Source organism: Nicotiana tabacum, chromosome 17 (genome assembly GCF_000715075.1).
Source record: "Nicotiana tabacum cultivar K326 chromosome 17, ASM71507v2, whole genome shotgun sequence".
NCBI classification, from domain to species: domain Eukaryota; kingdom Viridiplantae; phylum Streptophyta; class Magnoliopsida; order Solanales; family Solanaceae; genus Nicotiana; species Nicotiana tabacum.
This window is the reverse complement of record NC_134096.1, coordinates 138,114,799-138,134,815: the sequence shown is the minus strand read 5'-3', so window position 1 is coordinate 138,134,815 and position 20,017 is coordinate 138,114,799. Positions and strand designations below refer to the sequence as shown.

Genomic DNA, 20,017 nt, shown 5'->3' with positions numbered 1-20,017 from the left:
TTATTTCTAGGAGGAAGATCAACCAATTCCCATGTATGGTTGTTCAATATGGATTCTATTTCACTATTGACTGCCTCTTTCTAAAACAATGATTTCGAAGAAGTCATAGCTTCTTTAAATGTTTGAGGCTCATTCTCCAATAACAAAGTCACAAAATCTGATCCAAATGAAGTAGACGTTCTTTGACGTTTACTACGTCTTGGATCCTCCTGATTACATATACTTTCTTTTGTTTCTTCCTGAGGTCGTTTAGATCCTTCACCAAATGACTCACATTCCTTTTTATACGGATATATATTTTCAAAGAACTCAGCATTATCTGATTCTATAACCGTATTATTATGAATGTCGGGATTTTCTGATTTATGAACCAAAAATCGATATGCTTTACTATTTGTCGCATATCCTATGAAAACACAATCAATGGTTTTCGGTCCTATCTTTACCCTTTTGGGTTTAGGAACTTGCACTTTTGCCAAACACCCCCACACTTTAAAATAATTCAAGTTGGGCTTCCTTCCTTTCTATTTTTCATATGGAATGGATTGTGTTTTGCTATGGGGCACTCAATTTAATATTCGATTAGCCGTAAGAATGTCTTCACCCCACAAGTTCTGTGGCAAACCAGAACTTATCAACAATGCGTTCATCATCTCCTTTAATGTGCGATTCTTTCTTTCCGCAATCCCATTAGATTGGGGCATGTAAGGGGCTGTTGTTTGATGAATAATTCCATATTCTAAACATATTTCTTCAAAAGGAGATTCATATTCACCACCCCTATCACTTCTTATCATTTTTACTTTATTGTTAAGTTGCGTTTCAACTTTATTTTTGTATTGCCTGAATGCGTCTATTGCTTCATCTTTACTATTCAGTAAGTAAACATAGCAATATCGAGTACCATCGTCAATAAAAATTATGAAATACTTCTTTCCACCGCGAGATGGTATTGACTTCATGTCACAAATATCTGTGTGAATTAAGTCTAAAGGATTTAAATTCCTTTCAACTGACTTACAAGGATGTTTAACATACTTAGATTCCACACATGTTTGACATTTTGATTTTTCGCATTCAAACTTAGGCAGTACTTCCAAGTTAATCATTTTTCGCAAGGTTTTATAATTGACATGACCCAAACGTACATGCCATAAATCATTTGACTCAAGTAAGTAAGAAGAAGCTGAAATATTATTATTGTTTTCCACAACCATTACATTCAGATTGAAAAGGCCCTCGGTGAGGTAACCTTTTCCTACAAATATTTTATTCTTACTTATGACAACCTTGTTGGACACAAAAACGCACTTAAAACCGTGCTTAACAAGAAGTCCAGTAGAGACTAAATTCTTTCTCATTTCGGGAACATGAAGGACATTGTTCAAAGTCATGACCTTGCCAGAAGTCATTTTCAGAAATATCTTCCCATATCCTTCAACTTTTTCTGTTGAAGCATTTCCCATATAAACTGTCTCTCCGGGTCCAGCAGGAGCATAAGTAGCAAAAGCTTCTCTAACTGCACAAACATGGCGAATAGCTCCTGAATCAAACCACCACAGTTTAGGATTTCCCACCAAGTTACATTCAGAAAGCATGGCACACAAGTTATCAACATCATCATGCTTTACTACCATGTTTGCTTGACCCTTTTTCTTGTCTTTCTTCGGAGCACGACACTCCGTAGATTTGTGTCCGATTTTCCCACAGTTGTAGCAGTTTCCACTGAACCGCTTCTTGCTTGGGTTGTATTTCGGACCAGAAGCCTTCTTCCTCTTTTTGTTATCTTCAACAATATTTGCTCCCATTATTGTTGAATTTCCACGGCCTCTCCTTTTAGCAGCTTTATTGTCCTCTTCGATTCTCAACCGAACAATGAGAACTTCAAGGGACATTTCCTTTCGTTTGTGTTTCAAATAATTTTTGAAGTCCTTCCACAACGGAGGCAACTTCTCAATCATTGTTGCTACTTGGAATGCTTCATTGATGACAAGACCTTCAGCAAGTAGATCATGAATAATCCTTGCAATTCCTGGACTTGGGTAATAACAGACTTGCTATCTACCATTTTGTAGTCCAAAAATTTTGCGGCAACGAATTTCTTCATCCCGGCATCTTCAGTTTTATATTTCTTTTCAAGCGCATTCCACAATTCTCTTGACATCTCCACGCCACTGTATACATTATACAGATTATCATCCAGTCCGCTAAGAATATAATTCTTGCATAAAAAATTAGAATGCTTCCACGCTTCGATCACGATAAAGCGTTCATTCTCTGGAGTTTTATCTGGCAGATCAGGAACATCTTCCTTGATGAAATTCTGTAGACATAACGTAGTTAAGTAGAAGGACATCTTTTGCTGGCGCTTGAAATCAATCCCGGAAAATTTTTCGGGTTTTTCTGTCGGTGCCAATGCCGGTGTTCGGCTTGTCGATGCGTTGGCAGTCACCGTCGGAACAGCTTGGTTTTCGCTTTCAGTCGTCATTTTTTCTGTAAAAGAATGACACAAACAAACGTTTAATAAACGTTTTCAAACTGGAGTAAAAATCACGTAGATTTTAATCTCCAACAAAACGCCACGAAGGCTTTACTCTCCAAAACGGGAGTACACAAAACCACAAAGATTTTAGTTTGCAGAATAATAAGAATAACACAAATACAGAAATAAATAATTAAATTCCTTAAGATTGTTAATCCCGCCAATATTGCTGTATTTGTAAATAATAATTCTGGAAAATATAAGTTATCGTAATGAAACAGTAAGTAATTCGAGCCCACTGAATTCACAGTGTTTCCTTAAGGAATTTAATCCCCTCCTAGTACCCAAGGTTATGAATTATTTCCTCCCAGGATAGAACGAATCACACACTGGTGTAGCGGTACTTCAAACTCCAGTGTTTCAGCGAACACAAAGTTCGGTAGCAAATCACACTTACAGTTGCTTTGTTTGAAGTTAAAACAATGCAGAACAAAGGAGTAGAAACTCAGAAAATCGTATGGAAATGCTGAGAGGAAGGAGTGCAATGTATAGTCAAAGTTGAACGTTTTCAGTTTGGTTTTTCGTTCGTGTCTTTCTTCAACAGCTGCTGCACATATTTATAGCAGTCAGCTTTGAAGATGAACGACCCTCCACCCTCCATGCTGGAGCATGCACTAGCTTGTTTGTGGAGCAAGCACTTGGCCATGGTGGGAAGAGCATTAGGCGGCTGCTATTGCAGCTGGTGGTAAATACACGGATTGGAATATATCCGTTACAAATGCGGATAATCTTACGTTAATATTTACTATTAACAAATAAATTTGGTCTAAAAAATTAATCAATCAATCGATCATTTGACCAAATCCAAATCCAAATCCTCCGAAGCCGAAGCCGAAGCCAAAGCCGAGCCGAGCGAGCGACGACGACGACGGCCCGAGGCTTGCTTTCTTCTTAACTCTTTAAGATCTACAAGAAGAGCAATTGTATATATAGCCACCAAAAATCTTTTCATCTTCCAATATGGGACAATGTCTCATTGTCAAGAGGGGGAAACTTAAAATTTTACTCAAAAATTTTATTTTTCCTCCATTTTCCATTCACCCTCATTTTAAGACTATTTCATCTTAAATAACAAAAAATCTCAACAGGACTCTCGTCACCTCGTGCGTACGTAGCACCCACAACTAGTAGCACATAACAATTATATCATCTAGGGGTAATTTTCCCCCTCACAAGGTTAGTCATGAGACTTACCTCGCTCCGAAGTTCCACAACCGGCTCCAACGCCACTCTAACACCTCAAACCGATGCACGTTGATCCAAAGCTAGTCAAACAGTGTGCAAACCAATAAGAATGTACTATAATACTCACAATTAATTAATTTATAATAATTCATAACTCCGCTTGAAAGGTCAACAAAGTCAATCCTCGGGCCCACGTGCCCGGATTCCGAAAATTTTCGAAGATAACTTTACCCAAAATATTACGAACTCAAATACATAATTTATTCCTAATTTCATGTCCAATTTTGTGGTCAAATCCAAAAATACCAAATTCTAGGTTTCCTACTAAAATTCCACAATTTCCATAAATTTCCATTCTTAAATCCACATAGAAACCATATATTTATCTTACAACAAGTGAAAAATTACTTACCTTGTATTGTATGATGAAACCCCCTCAAAATAGCTCCCCAAATTCGACCACCCAAGACAAAAATGAGAGAAGTAAGAGCTAAGTCTCGATTTAAAAGCACCACTGCTACAATATCTCCTATTAAATAATGAGTAGTTAAGGAATTTGTAAAAAACTAATAATAAAATAAAGAATGAATGCAATTAGTGGGCCTTAGCTCATCTGGTCAAGTACGAAGGCAAAAAAAAAAGGATTTTAAAAACAAGAAAATCCATTAGGCCACAAAGCATCAAATACAGTAAAACAAAAGAAGACAAAAGCACTAAAGTGCCGAGAAAACCTGGGACGGAAATTTGATTTGGGGGGGGGGGGGGAGTCTAAAACCTTATCTGTTACTTAAGGAATCAAATTAGGGGTTTGAAAAGAGGGACTTTAACAGTAAGTCGTGACTGGGAAAGAGAAAAGAGAGAAGAAGAATAAAGCTTTGGACAGAGGCTTTAAGAAGAACTAGGAGCTGGAATTGAAAGTAGCAATTCTCCTTCGGCTCAAGAGGTTAACCTTCTTCTTATCGTCTATTGAATTAGTTTACTGCATCTATGCGATTTCACAAAGTACAAAAGAATTCAATATCAGTTTTTTTTTTTTAAAATTCTATTAACAGTAAGGCTATAAAGGTTTGGTTTAACCACTGATAGGTCTAATTTTAGAGGAATAAATTATACTAAATAGTTTGAAATTGATAGATTATGGACTAGTTCTATGAGTAAATATAATTAGGCGAATTAAGAGTCAAATATGAAACCTCAAGGGTTGGGTATTCTAAATTAGCTATAAATTAGCCTAAACATGGAAATTAAAAGTATTATGTAATTATAGATTGATTGAAGGAAGTTGTACGAATTGCTCGAGGTGAAGCATTTAATTTTTCGGCACGAGTACTGTGAGTAGTAATCTTATAACAATTTGTGTTTCCATAACCTGCATGGTTTATACGTTATTTTGAAAATAAAATGTGTTACCGAATGTTTAAAATTGCATGTGGGACAAGTCTTTTACTTGATATGGTACTGAACAATTTACTGGAGATGTTTACCGTTATTTAACATGATCATATTTTACTGTTACTTGAGATATGGTTACCACTGCCAAAATGGATTTACATGATTTGATAAGAATTGATATGCCCTTTATTATTTTGAAAATTCTTTCTTATGAATATTTACTGGCTATAAGAACAAGTATAAATGGGAGGAGACTTTGAAGGATCCCGTAGTTAACGGCGGGTTCGTTAGACCTGGTGCACCTTGTATTTACCGATTATCGAGTACAGTTATAACCCTCGCTAGTGGAAAGGTAGAACTAGCATACAGTTATAGTTTTCCCTCGAGTAGGGACCTACAAGTTATATTTGACTCCTTTTACGAAGAGGTCCACACAGTGATATAGATTACATGATCCTTTCTTGGAAATCTCCCAAACATAAAAATTTGCTATGACAAAGTGTTTACTGAGTTTATTACCGATTTGTTAAATTGATTTCTGTTACAGGAAACACATGAAAAGACTGATTATATTTACCGTTTTAGAAAGGGTATTCTTATGATATTTTCTGTTTGATATACTAGCATGTTTTCTGACTTGTCCCTAATAAAACGGTTGTAGTTAAGTGTTATTACTCACTGAGCTAGTGACTCACTCTCCGCTATTTTTTTTTTTACAGAGACAACAGTTGACGCATGCGAGGATTTCATTAATTAGAGCGCACAGGTTGATAGTTCTTGGTAAGCCCCATAGTTGTTCGTGTGGGCAAGGAGTTGAATTAATCGTTATGGTCTTTTCTTTGAACTCTTAGAGTCGCTCCTTAGTCATTCTTTTAGTGTCATGAGTATTATTTCGTTATTATAGACTTATGATGAGTATTGCACTTTCTTATCAAATTTGGAGATAAATTAGTATTTCTGGTTGTTAACGGGTGGATTATTAATGGTTGAGACTTATTTTGGTTAATAGATAAAGTTATTATTTGTTGGATTAATATTAGGATGTTTGGTTGTTGATTTTGACACAGGAAAGTTTTTGGATAGTCCCAAAAATAGGGGAAACTCTGTCCGTTTTCTGTAAAATATCGGTGGGGCTTATTTAGGGGCACTTGCTCCTAAGTGTCGGTCATGATCCTAAATTGGGTCGTGACAAAATTGGTATCAGAGCCTAGGTTTTAAGTCCTGAGTCATGGAGCAATGTTTAGTAGAGTCTGGTTCATGGGTATGTAGGCGCCCATACTTATGATTAGGGGTGGCAAACGGGCGGGTCAGATCGAATATGAGGCGGGTCAAAAACGGATAATGAAAAAATAAATAAATTATCCGACCCAATCCATATTTAATACGGATAAAAAATAGGTTAACCAGCGGATAATATGGGTAACCATATTATCCATGGCTTCATGAATATGATCACTTGTGGGAGAATTTCTAGTCTCCCAAACTTGAGGAACCCCAAATTTGAGGTTTTACAAATGTAAAAGTTAAACCCATTAGTTATCCATTGGTTATCCGTTTTCTAAATGGATAATATGGTTCTTATTCATATTTGACCCATTTTTAAATAGTTCATTATCCAACCCATTTTTTAGTGGATAATATGGGTGGTTAACTATTATTTTAACCATTTTGCCACTCCTACTTATGATCTTGAGGCTACTGAACATCTAGGAATGTTTTCCCTTCTTTCATTCTTTGATCGTGCGTTGAGATAACATGAGATTGACTTTGGAATATTTCTTTCGTAGATGGCTAAGACACGCACAACTTCATCTGCTGGACGTGGTACTACCCGAGGTGGCGGTCAAATTGGGGCTCATCAGACTAGAAGACAGGCCATTCCTCAACCTGAAGTTGTGAACATGGGTCAACCCCAGGCTGCTATGCCAGATCATGTGCAAGAACAGGGAGTTCAGGATGTTCCACCACCAGTGCCAACTGTTGTACCTACTGTTACCTTACCGGCAAATGCAGTGGCAAGGTTATTGAATGTGTTAGAGGCATTGGTGCCTACTAAGGGTGGAAATTCAGCTCCTCAGACTACCTTACAGACACAAGCACCTGCACAGACTCAGACTTTCGGGAATAAGGAGGTATCTCTACAAGAGTTCTTGAAATTGAAATCACCAAAATTCACAGGTTCTGATAATTCAGCAGATCCTCAAAGATTCTTAGATGGAACACTCAAGGCATTACGTGCTCTAGGATGTTCTAGTGAGAGAGTCGTGGAGCTCGCAACATACAAACTAGAGTATATGGCCAACATATGGTATGAAACTGTATTGCTAGGAAGACCAGTAGGAGCAGCACCACTGACATGGGACGAGTTTAGTAAGTTGTTCATGGATCATTTCCTTTCAGACAGCCTAAGGCAAAAATATGCTAGAGACTTTGAGAGATTGGTTCAGACTCCAGATATGGATGTGTCAACATATAACACCAAGTTTTGTAATCTGGCTAGATATACTCCTTACTTAGTGCCTACCCAAGAAATTCGAGTTCAGAGGTTTGTTGATGGGTTGGTTGGTCGTCTATACAATGTAGTAGCCCCACAGATGAAGACTTTGTCCTACTCTGATGCAGTCGATCTCACTAGAAAGATTGAAAATAAGGGACGTGACAAGTGTGCAGCCAGTGATTTACGTAAGAGGGACAAGACAGGGGGATCTTTCAATGGTGGTTTTAGTGAAAATCACAGAGCGGGAAGTTAGGGACAGCAGCAACAGGGTTCTCAGAGAGGGACACACTTGTCTTCATAGTCCACATACAAACCATATTACATACAGGGTATTAGGGGACCATCATCATCTGGACTTCATAATTCTGGGCAGATATATGCCACTACTCCAGTCTGCTAGACCTGTGGTAGATCACATTTTGGCCAGTGTCATGTTCTGACTGGAGAGTGATTTCGGTGTGGCAAGTTAGGACATCACTTGAGGGATTGCCCTCAGCCTCCGAGGAATTTCAGCCAAGCTTCTATTCAGTCAGCTGCACTTACTCAGACCACTCGTAATACTTCAGGTGCTACAGGTACAGGAAATAGAGGTCGAGGTGCTGGAGATCGTGCTACTATGAGTCAAGGATAAGGGAATGCTGGTAGAGGTCATGCGAGAGTTTTTGCATTTACTAGACAGGATGCTCAGGCCTCGAATGCTGTGGTTACAGGTATTCTTTCTGTCTGTTCATTTGATGCACTTGCGTTGATTGATCCCGGATCTACTCACTCATATGTGTCCTCGTACTTTGATTTGAGGTTTGGTAGACAATCTGAGCTATTGAATGATCTTTTCCTAGTTACTACTCTTGTTGGAGAGTTCCTATTAGCTGAATACGTATATCGTGCTTGTCGGATTCGGGTTGAGGGTAGAGATACTCTAGCTGACCTTATTGTACTTGATATGATTGACTTTGACATGTTGATGGGAATGGATTGGTTATCTTCTTGCTATGTTATCGTCGATTGTCATGCAAAGATAGTTAAGTTTGAGATATCAAACGAACCCAGTTTTATTCTAAAAAGGGGTCAGGTTCCAGAGATTTGTAAAGTTGTATCTTTTATGAAGGCTCAACGACTTCTGAAGAAAGGTTGCTTGGTTCTCTTAGCTATTGTAAATGACACAAGAGAGGAAACAATTAGTATAGAAAATGTACCAGTAGTGAGAGAATTTTCTGATGTATTTCCTGAGGATTTACCAAGATTGCCTCCAGTATGAGAAATAGAATTTGGTATTGATTTGCCACCTGACACACAACCCATATCGATACCCTCATATCGGATGGCACCAGCAGAGTTGAAAGAGCTAAAGAAACAGTTACAAGATTTGTTAGATAAGGGTTTTATTAGACCTAGTGTATTACCATAGGGTACACCGGTATTGTTCGTAAAGAAGAAAGACGGATCTCTAAGAATGTGCATTGACTATAGGTAGTTGAACAAGATAACAATACGCAATAAATATCTTTTTCCTCGTATAGACAACATGTTTGATCAGTTACAAGGAGCTGTCCACTTTTTAGAGATTGAACTTTGATCTGGTTATCATCAGCTTAGAATCAAAGATGAAGATATTTCTAAGACTGCTTTCAGGACTAGGTACGGGCACTATGAGTTTCTTGTGATGCCTTTCGAACTGACTAATGCTCTAGCTGCATTCATGGATTTAATGAATAGGGTGTTCAAGCCGTTTCTGGATAGATTTGTAATAGTATTTATTGATGATATCCTGATATATTCTCGTAGCCAAGGAGAACACAAGAATCATCTGAGGACTGTGTTGCAGACATTGCAAGAACATCAGCTTTATACTAAGTTCTCTAAGTGTGAATTTTGGCTAGACTCAGTAGCATTTTGGGGGCATGTTGTATCCAAGGATGTAATGATGGTGGATCCCAAAAAGACAGAAGTTGTGCAGAAATGGCCCAGACCTACTTCTCCTACAGAGATTCGCAACTTTTTAGGCTTAGCAGGATATTACAGGCATTTTGTGTAGGATTTCTCCAGAATAGCAGCGCCACTGACCAAGCTAACACAGAAAAATACAAAGTTTCAGTGGACGGAGGAATATGAGAAGAGCTTTCAAAAACTCAAAACATGTTTGACAACTACACTAATATTAGCCTTACCATCAGGTTCTAAAGGATTTATGGTGTTCTGTGATGCCTCGAGGGTGGGATTAGGATATGTTCTCATGCAAAATGGTCGCGTTATAGCTTATGCTTCGAGACAATTAAAAAATCACGAGCAAAACTATCCTACACATGATTTGGAGATGGCTGCAGTGGTATTTGCTTTAAAAGTTTGGAGGCATTACCTATACGGTGAAACTTGTGAGATTTATACTGACCATAAGAGTTTGATTCAGCAGAGGGATCTAAATCTTCGACAGCGTCGGTGGATGGAACTACTCAAGGACTATGATTGTTCTATTTTGTATCATCTTGGAAAAGCCAATGTGGTGGCTGACGCATTGAGCAGAAAATCTATGGGAAGTTTGGCACATATAGTTCCTGCAAGGAGACCTTTGGTTGAAGATATGCATAGACTAGAGGGTACAAGCGTAAGATTTAGTGTCAGAAATTCAGAGGCATTGTTGGCTTGTGTTCAGGCTAAGTCTTCATTAGTCAAGTATTTAGGATATGTTGAGAGCGTGCATTCTTGAGTTTGGAGGTATTTGGGACGCTTATCTACCCTTAGCTGAATTTGCTTACAACAATAGCTTCCAATACAGTATTCAAATGGCACCGTACGAAGCATTATATGGTAGAAGATATCGTTCTCCAATCGGATGGTTTGAAGCTAGTGAGACTAACTTATTGGGACCTGACTTAGTACAAGAAGCTATGGACAAGGTCCAGTTGATCAGACAGAGATCGCTTACAGCTCAAAGCAGACAAAAATCTTATGCGGATAAGAGAAGAAGAGACTTAGTGTTTGCAATAAGAGACAAAGTGTTCCTACGAGTCTCTCCTATGAAAGGTGTGATACGGTTTGGGAAAAGAAGCAAGTCGAGCCCCAAGTTTATAGGACCGTATGAGATACTAGACCGAGTGGGAGTTGTGGCTTATCGTTTGGCACTTCCTCCTGAGTTGTCTTTTATTCATCCAGTATTTCACATCTCAATGCTAAGAAAATGTATATCAGACTCATCTCGGGTGATTGAAGCACCTACTATACCGCTTGATGAGAAGTTGTCTTACGAGGAGGAGCCGATGGCTATTGTTGATAGGCAAGTAAGAAAGCTATGTTCAAAAGAAATTATGTTCGTAAAAGTTCTATGGAGAAATCATACAGTTGAAGAAGCTACATGGGAAGTGGAAGAGGCTATGCGAGTTAAGTATCCTTACTTATTTCAGTCCACATGTATGCACTCGATTTAAATTCGGGGACCAAATTTCATAAGGTGGGGAGAATGTTATATCTCCTATTAAATAATGAGTAGTTAAGGAATTTGCAAAAAAATAATAATAAAATAAAGAGTGAATGCAATTAGTGGGCCTTAGCCCATCTGGTCAAGTACAAAGGCAAAAAAAAAGGGATTTTAAAAACAAGAAAATTTCTTAGGCCACAAAGAATCAAAAACAGTAAAACAAAAGAAGACAAAAGCACTTAAGTGCCGAAAAAACCTGGGACGGGAATTCGATTGGGGGGGGAGTCTAAAACCTTATCTGTTACTTAAGGAATCAAATTAGGGGTTTGGAAAGAGGGACTTTAACAGTAAGCCGTGACTGGGAAAGAGAAAAGAGAGAAGAAGAAGAAGAAAGCTTTGGACAGAGGCTTTAAGAAGAACTAGGAGTTGGAATTGAAAGTAGCAATTCTCCTCCGGCTCAAGAGGTTAACCTTCTTCTTATCGTCTGTTGAATTATTTTACTGCATCTATGCGATTTCACAAAGTACAAAAGAATTCAATATCAGTTTGTTTTTTAAAAAAAATAATTCTATGGACTGTAAGGCTATAAAGGTTTGGTTTAAGCACTGATAGGTCTAATTTTAGAGGAATAAATTATACTAAATAGTTTGAAATTGATAGATTATGGACTATTTCTATGAGTAAATATAATTCGACGAATTAAGAGTCAAATATGAAACCTCAAGGGTTGGGTATTCTAAATTAGCTATGAATTAGCCTAAACATGGAAATTAACAATATTGTGTAATTATAGACTGATTGGAGGAAGTTGTACGAATTGCTCGAGGTGAAGCATTTGGTTTTTCGGCAAGAGTACTGTGAGTAGTAATCTTACCACAATTTGTATTTTCATAACATGCATGGTTTATACGTTATTTTGAAAATAAAATGTGTTACCGAATGTTTGGAATTGCATGTGGGACAAGTCTTTTACTTGATCTGGTACTGAACAGTTTACTGGAGATGTTTACCACTATTTAAAATGTTCATGTTTTACTGTTACTTGAGATATGGTTACCACTGCCGAAATGGATTTACATAATTTGATAAGAATTGATATGCCCTTTATTGTTTTGAAAATGCTTTCTTATGAATATTTACTAGTTACAAGAAAAAGTATAAATGGGAGGAGATTTTGAAGGACCCCGTAGCTAACGATGGGTTCGTTATAACTGGTGCATCTTGTATTGACCGATTACCGAGTACAGTTATAGCTCTCGCTAGTGGGAAGGTAGAACTGGCATACAGTTATAGTTTTCCCTCGAGTAGGGACCTACAAGTTATATTTGACTCCTTTTACGAAGGGGTCCACACAGTGATACAAATTATATGATCCTTTCTTGGAAATCTCCCAGACATAAAGATTTGCTATGAGAAAGTGTTTACTGAGTTTATTACCGATTTGTTAGATTGATTTTTGTTACAGGAAACACATGAAAAGACTGATTATATTTACCGTTTTAGAAAGGGCATTCTTATGATATTTTCTGTTTGATATACTAGCATGTTTTCAGACTTGTCCCCAATAAAACGGTTGTGATTAAGTGTTATTACTCATAGAGCTAGCGACTCACTCCCCGCTATTCTTTTTTACAGAGACAGCAGTTGACGCATGCGAGAATTTCGTTAATTAGAGCGCACATGTTGATAGTTCTTGGTAAGCCCCGTAGTTGTTCGCGTGGGCAAGTAGTTGAATAAATCGTTATAGTCTTTTCTTTGAACTCTTAGAGTTGGTCCTTAGTCATTCTTTTAGTGTCATGAGTATTATTTCGTTATTATAGACTTATGATGAGTATTGCACTTTCTTATCAAATTTGGAGATAAATTAGTATTTCTGGTTGTTAACGGGTGGATTATTAATGGTTGAGACTTATTTTGGTTAATAGATAAAGTTATTGTTGGTTGGATTAATATTAGGCTGTTTGGTTGTTGATTTTGAGACAGGGAAGTTTTTGGATAGTCCAAAAAATAGGGAAAACTCTATCCGTTTTTCTGTAAAATATCGGTGAGGCTTACTTAGGGGCACTTGCTCCTAAGTGTCGGTCATGATCCTAAATTGAGTCGTGATAACTGCCCATCAACTTTCACACCAGCGAATCATTAGCTGCACCTTCTCCCTAAGCCCAGGCAAATCCTCTTTTGCGGACCAAAGTCTGCTCCTGTGCGTCCGCTTCTGCGGTCCAACCTTCGCTCCTGCGCACTCGCACATGTGGATCCCTTCTGCTTCTGCGACTCCAGTCCTACCCAGCGCCTTCCGCTTGTACAATCATTTCTCCTGCATCTGCGACTTCGCAGGTGCAGAATTTTCCTCGCACCTGCGCTCCCACGTCCCTTCCACCAAAATCGCACCTGCGATGGTCCCTACGCACATGCGTGATCGCACCTTCGGCCACTCCTTCCGCAGGTGCAATGACACCAGACTTCAGCAGCAATAGCATGTCCTGAATTCCAAGTTTCAATATGTTTTCAATCTATTTCAAACCCGAGGCCCCCGGGACCCCATCCAATCACACCAACAAGTCCCAATACCTCATACAAACTTATCCAAAGACTCGAAACGCCACAAATAACATCAAAATCGTGAATCGGCCATCAAAATCTTTCTTTCAACTTTCATACTTCCAAACTTCAACGAATGCGTCTGAATGATATCAAAATATTTCAGAATGACACCAAACTTTACGTACAAGTCACAAATCACGATACGAACCTTTTCCAAGATTTGGAACCCCAAAGGATATCGATAACACCAAAATTCACTGCAATCAAACTTAAGAAATTCTTAAACTTCCAAAATGCCAACCTTCCATAATAAACGCCGAAATGCTCCTTGACCACACGATACACTACCCGAACATACGCCCTAGTACGAAATCATCATACGAATCTATTGGAACCTTCAAATCCCGATTTCGAGGTCGTTTACTCAAATGTCAAACCATAGTCAACGCTTCTAACTTAAAGCTTCCGAATTTAGAATTTTCCTTCTGAAACCACTCTGAACTTCCCGAAATTCAATTCCGACCATGCGTACGAGTCATACAACATGAAGTGAAGCTACTCGAGGCCTCAAATCATCAAACGACGTGCTCGAGCTCAAAACTACCAGTCGGGTCGTTACATTCTCCCCTACTTAAACATACGTTCGTCCTTGAATGTGCCAAGAACTGCTCCGGAGTTGTCCCAAAATCACAAGTCAACACCTTGTGCACCTACTCGTGCCACCACAACCCAGTTGAGTACATTAGCTCGAGCTAGACTGAAGATCCTCTTATTTACTTAGTCAATAAACCTTAGAGCCAAATTCCAACCTCTGAATTTCTCTACAAGACCCGATTCTAACATACGAACACCATATCAATTTCCACACGTTGAACCCACACATGATCATGAACCCATGCTGACATCACACAACGCACTGCATAACTTATTTGCCCAAGGCAACCTCTTCCAAGCACAACAGCTGCAAATTCACTGACCCAACACTCGTAGTATACCTCAAAACACATATAAGCCTGGTTTCAATCCTCACAATACTGCTATGATGTAAGAGATGCACAGGAACTCATAACTACCCATCAAATCAATAACTCACGGAATCCCTTTACCTGACAAGAATCATTACCTCATTCTGAACAGATTAACGATATTTTCTCTCTAATATACTCTACATGAGTTTGATTGCACTGATTTTAGGTCCAATAACCTCGTCTCACCCAGTACAAGCTACTCAGGCAATAAGCCACCCCGAACACTGACCAAGATCTCATATGACGCCATCAGTGCGCCAATAAGCTACAACTGGAATATGACACATAAGGAAAAACGAACTCTGGAAAGGAACTACCCAGCCGCATAACGAATGAAACAGCCGAAAAGATGCTATGAACCCTTCTCAGAGAATGAGAAACAAAATACACAAGAATAGATATAGGGAACCGAACTCAACATCTCGATGTTGTGGCGTGCAACCCGATCCAACTATGACACTATTGCGGCGTGCAACACGATCTAATATGACACTGTTACGGCGTGCAAACCGATCCACACAACATACATGTGGCGGCGGGCCACCCAATCCAAACAACGTATCTAACTCGATCCAAGCATAACAATCAATAAGGAAACACCCAACAAGCCGAAATGCTTATGCTTACGAAATGCCCGAATATCGACCACAAGCACGCCAAGTACATAATATAATCCCTGGGGAGACGGATAGCGCCATACGCTACAAAACCTAAGCACGCTAAGGTGCAATAAATTACCTGTATCTCGAGAGCCATCTTGCTCATGTAACACCACAAGCTACACGAGATCACAACACATGTGCGAATAATCAAGTTGTCTCACAACCCACATGGAATAATATAGTATTACATGGAATAGCTAACGACGGGGAATAACATCCAACACTCGAAGACTCCTCCATAATAGTACTATGCTGAATGAACACATCTGATCTAATATAAATCTACTAGCGGACCTCAAGCTGATTCCGCTTATCCCTTACTGGGCTAATAACCTTTCAAGGATCCATAATAACCCTATTCATGACACATAAGGACAACCGTCTGTCATGACCCAAAATCCCACCAAAGGCGTCGTGATGGCACCTAGTCTCTAAGACTAGGTAAGCCGATTATAAATACATTTCAAGCCATTTTTTTTTCTTTGAATAAGTAATCAAAACTAACAGTGGAACAAATATGAATATAACAACCTCTCAAGACTGGTAGTATTGAGTCACGAACTCTAACTGAATACATAGGATGATCACGAGGACCGAATATACAATACTATTTGATTAAAAATTAATAGTACAATGAAATGAAAAAACTCCAAGGGACTGTGACGACCAAGCAGATCTACCTTGAATTCTTACGATCCCGCTTAAACTCTGCCCAAGTTCGATATCTCCAATACCTGACTCTGCACAAAAATGTGCAGAAGTGTAGTATGAGTACACCACGGTCGATACCCAGTAAGTATCAATACTAACCTCAATGGAGTAGAGACGAGGTACACGCAAGACACTCACTAATCTAATAACCTGTTCAATATGATATACAAAATAATAGGAAACAAATAACAATAAGGGCAACATAAAACAACCAGTAATATGCACAGTAAGACAATAAAATCACCATTAATCTCGCTCAACAATTGATAAATACAATTACACCCAGTTAAATCAAGTTCTTCAATTAAATATCTTTCGCATATAATTCTTACGAATAAAACTCTTTTTCAAATATAATTTTCTCAAATAAACAACTTTCGAATATAAAATTCTTTCACTAAATCTCTTCAAATATAATTCTTTTTGAATAAAAGTCCTTCCAAATAAATATTTTGAATATAATTCTTTCAATTAAAAAGTCACCATGTGACACCTCATCTCATAATCATAAAAACAAACACGGGTCTCAGCCCATTTTTATATTTTTCGTAAACACGGGTTTCAGCCCATTTTTATATTTCCACGGCACTTCGTGCCCATAAATAAATCATCATATTTCCACGGCACCTCGTGCCCACTTTTCATATCATAGTTGCACGGACAGTTCACGTGCCAATATTATTATCATCATTGTATATAAGATTCGTAGCATCTATTTATTTTCAATGAAGTAAGGTAAAAATCTTTAAATCAAGTAAGAAATCAACAAAAAGATAAGTTTATTTTAGAAGTCGTTTAAGTGAAGAAAATGACATTTTCATTAAAATAAAGCATCAGATAAACTACTGATTTGGATATAAAATTTATTAAATTAAAACATACTAAATTTTTCTTTCACTTAAAACAACTCAATCATCAAAACAAGTACAACCCAAAAATTACAAATCCTCAAAGTCTCGTACGAAAAAGTCAAGGTCAACACAATACATCAAGAAATACAAAACACTTAATATTAAGTGAAATAATACATCACAGAGAACACAATAATTTATAAATTACGAAAAAACAAAATAACCAAAGGCAAGTGCAGCCATATAGAGATATCAACAAAAGGGCACTCCCGAGGTACTGCCTCGTAGTCCCAAATCATAAATAAATTCACAATCTTTCATTTTCTTATATCACCGCAGGAGCCTTCACATTAAATATTTAAAGAAATTATTTTTTTTTTCCGAAATAGCATCCCGCGTTTTAGCCACCCTTATCACACCGCATGACTTCTAGTAGTTTTCCTACTAGCCACGCGTTTCAAGTCACCCTTATCTCACCGCATGCGTATCAATATCACAATATTTCACAAATCGCACCTCAAGTGCCCAAATATCACAGCATAATACAACTTGCACCTCAAGTGCCCAAATATTACAACATATCACAAATTGCACATCAAGTGCTCAAATATTACAACATATCATAAATTGCACATCAAGTGCTCAAAAATTACAACATATTATTTTTTCCACAATAAGGAGCCACCACTCGATCATAATGTGCACAACATCTTAACAAAATGTTCGGGAGTGAACAACTCAACCGAATAATATTTCACAATTTGGCACTTTGCCTCAATATGATTCATGGCCTTTATAATTCAATACCAAATTTTCAACAACGTGAACTGAAAAGTAATTCATCTTATTAACTAAATTTTCCATTTAATTTATCTGTAGGTAAAATCAATCATGAAAGTGATTTTCATAAAAATGGCAACTCAAACAAACACAGAGTTCACATAAAAATCAAGTGGCAATCACACCAAATTATCATATAAAAACAACATCGGCAAACAAGGAATGAGGCATGACAAATAAGGGATTTAATAAGTTACAACAATTTTCCAACTTAATACTTAAGGGCGTCTGCGAATTTCAACCGATATAATTTTGCACATATAAACCAAGTACGTACTCGTCACCTCGCGTACATGGTTTTCAATTACACAATATGGCATATAAGACTCGATGCCTAAGGGGTAATTCCTCCACTCGAGGTTAGGCAAGACACTTGCCTTTTTGAAGTTATGCCGATATTCCAAAATCGTCTTCTTGGTTGCATTGACCTCCGAACAGCTCAAATCTATCCAAATTAATTGTACAACTTCATTAAAATTCATCGGAAATAATTCTGGATAATAATACGTCGACTTGAAAATTTATTCCAAAAAGTCAACAAAAGTCAACGCGGGGCCCGCCTCTCGGAACCTGACATAATTTTTATGAAATCCGAACACTCATTCTGATACGAGTTCAACCATACCAATTTTATCAAATTTCAATAACAAATCGTCCTCCAAATCTTGAATTTTTGTTTTTGGAAGATTTTGCAAAAATCTTGATTTCTTCCATTTAAATCCGAATTAAACGATCAATATAACCATGGATTTATGAAATATAATCACTTTCGCGTATAGAACACTTACCTAGATTATTTGCTTGCAAAACCTACGAAGAATCGCTCAAAACCGAGCTCTACAACTCCAAAAATGATAAAAATGGCTAACCCTCGAAATAGAGTACTTTTATGTTCTGCGCAAGTGTTTGTACATCGCGATCGCGGAAGAACTAATGCGATCGCGAAGAAGAAAATGGCTACTGTCTCAAAATGTAGAACGCAATCGCGGAATGATGCATGCGATCGCATAGAAGAAATGACACTACCCACAAAAGGTCTCTATGCAAACGCGGAAGATAGCATGCGATCGCAGAGGAGAAGAAGAAATCATCATCTGTTACAGTTGGGCTATGCGAACGCGAGCAGTGAGGTGCGAATGCGGAGAAGAAAAAGGTACACTTCCGCGATCGCGGACAGGCCTATGTGAATGCAAAGAAGGAAAATGGTCAGTCCCCCAAACAGAAGACGCGATCGCTTAGAAGAGAACACCAGATATCAGAACAGCCATCCAAAATAAGAGAAAATGACCCGTAGCCCATCCGAAATGCACCCGCGACCCTCGGGACCTTAACCAAATATACCAACACATCCCAAAATACAATACGAACTTAGTCTAGGCTTCAAATCACGTCAAACAACACTGAAATTACGAATCACGCGTTGAATCGGATTATGAGTTTTCAAATCTTTCAACTTATATATTTTGTGCCGAAATGTATCAAATCAATCCGGAATGACTTCAAATTTTGTACACAAGTCATAAATGACATAACGGACCTATTCCAATTTCCAGAATTGGATTCTGTCCCCGATATCAAAAAGTCAACCCCCCGGTCAAACTTTCCCAAAAATTTCATATTTCGCCATTTCATACCTAATTCCACTACAGACCTCCAAATAATTTTCCGGACATGATCCTAAGTCCATAATCACCATACAGAGCTATTGACATCATCCAAATTTCATTCCGGAGTCATTTTCTCAAAAGTAAACTCTCCGGTCAACTCTTTCCATTTAAGCTTCTAAATAAGGATTGTTCTTTTAATTTAATTCTGAATCTTTAGTAAATCAAACTCGACCACACCCGTGGGTCATAATACATATTGCAAAGCTTTTCGAGACCTTAAGTCACTAAACGGGGCGCTAATTCTTAAAACGACAAGTCGGGTCGTTACACCGTCAAATCCGGAACAAACTCACACGGTCCACAACTAAAGGATTAGAGCGCCTCCCAATCATAACCTCTCCCATTGGCGACAGTACCAAAATCTCCATACATGATTGAAATCTCTAACAATCGAATGACTAACACGTCACATTTATACGATCTTCTCATGGGACATACCCCCACAACATTCCGCACCAGGTAGTAAAATCTAAACATCAATGGTCATCAACCATGCTACATCTATAGTGCTAGTCAAGCATCCGCATTTCAATACCCAACACTTCTTCCACAAACAGACCATCCCTAGACTGCCCGAAATAATGCTAGCATACTCTGAACATATTAAATCTCCCCCCTCCTCCGAGTTCGTGACATTCTTATGAACACCAAACCTCGACCTTGGTCCTCAACCTCCAAATTTCTGTACC

At 38.2% G+C, this 20,017-nt stretch overlaps 1 protein-coding gene across 1 annotated transcript in view; it reads right to left on the bottom strand.

Moving 5' to 3' along the window:
• Nucleotides 1-3,734: 3,734 nt before the first annotated feature.
• LOC107786990 (MADS-box protein EJ2) overlaps nt 3,735-20,017 on the bottom strand; it is a 30,587-nt gene continuing 14,304 nt past the window's right edge. The window contains exon 5 of the mRNA XM_075235185.1: nt 3,735-3,780. Within this exon, the coding sequence (XP_075091286.1) occupies nt 3,774-3,780 (7 nt within the window). The 3' untranslated portion in view covers nt 3,735-3,773. The remainder of the gene's footprint in view (nt 3,781-20,017) is intronic.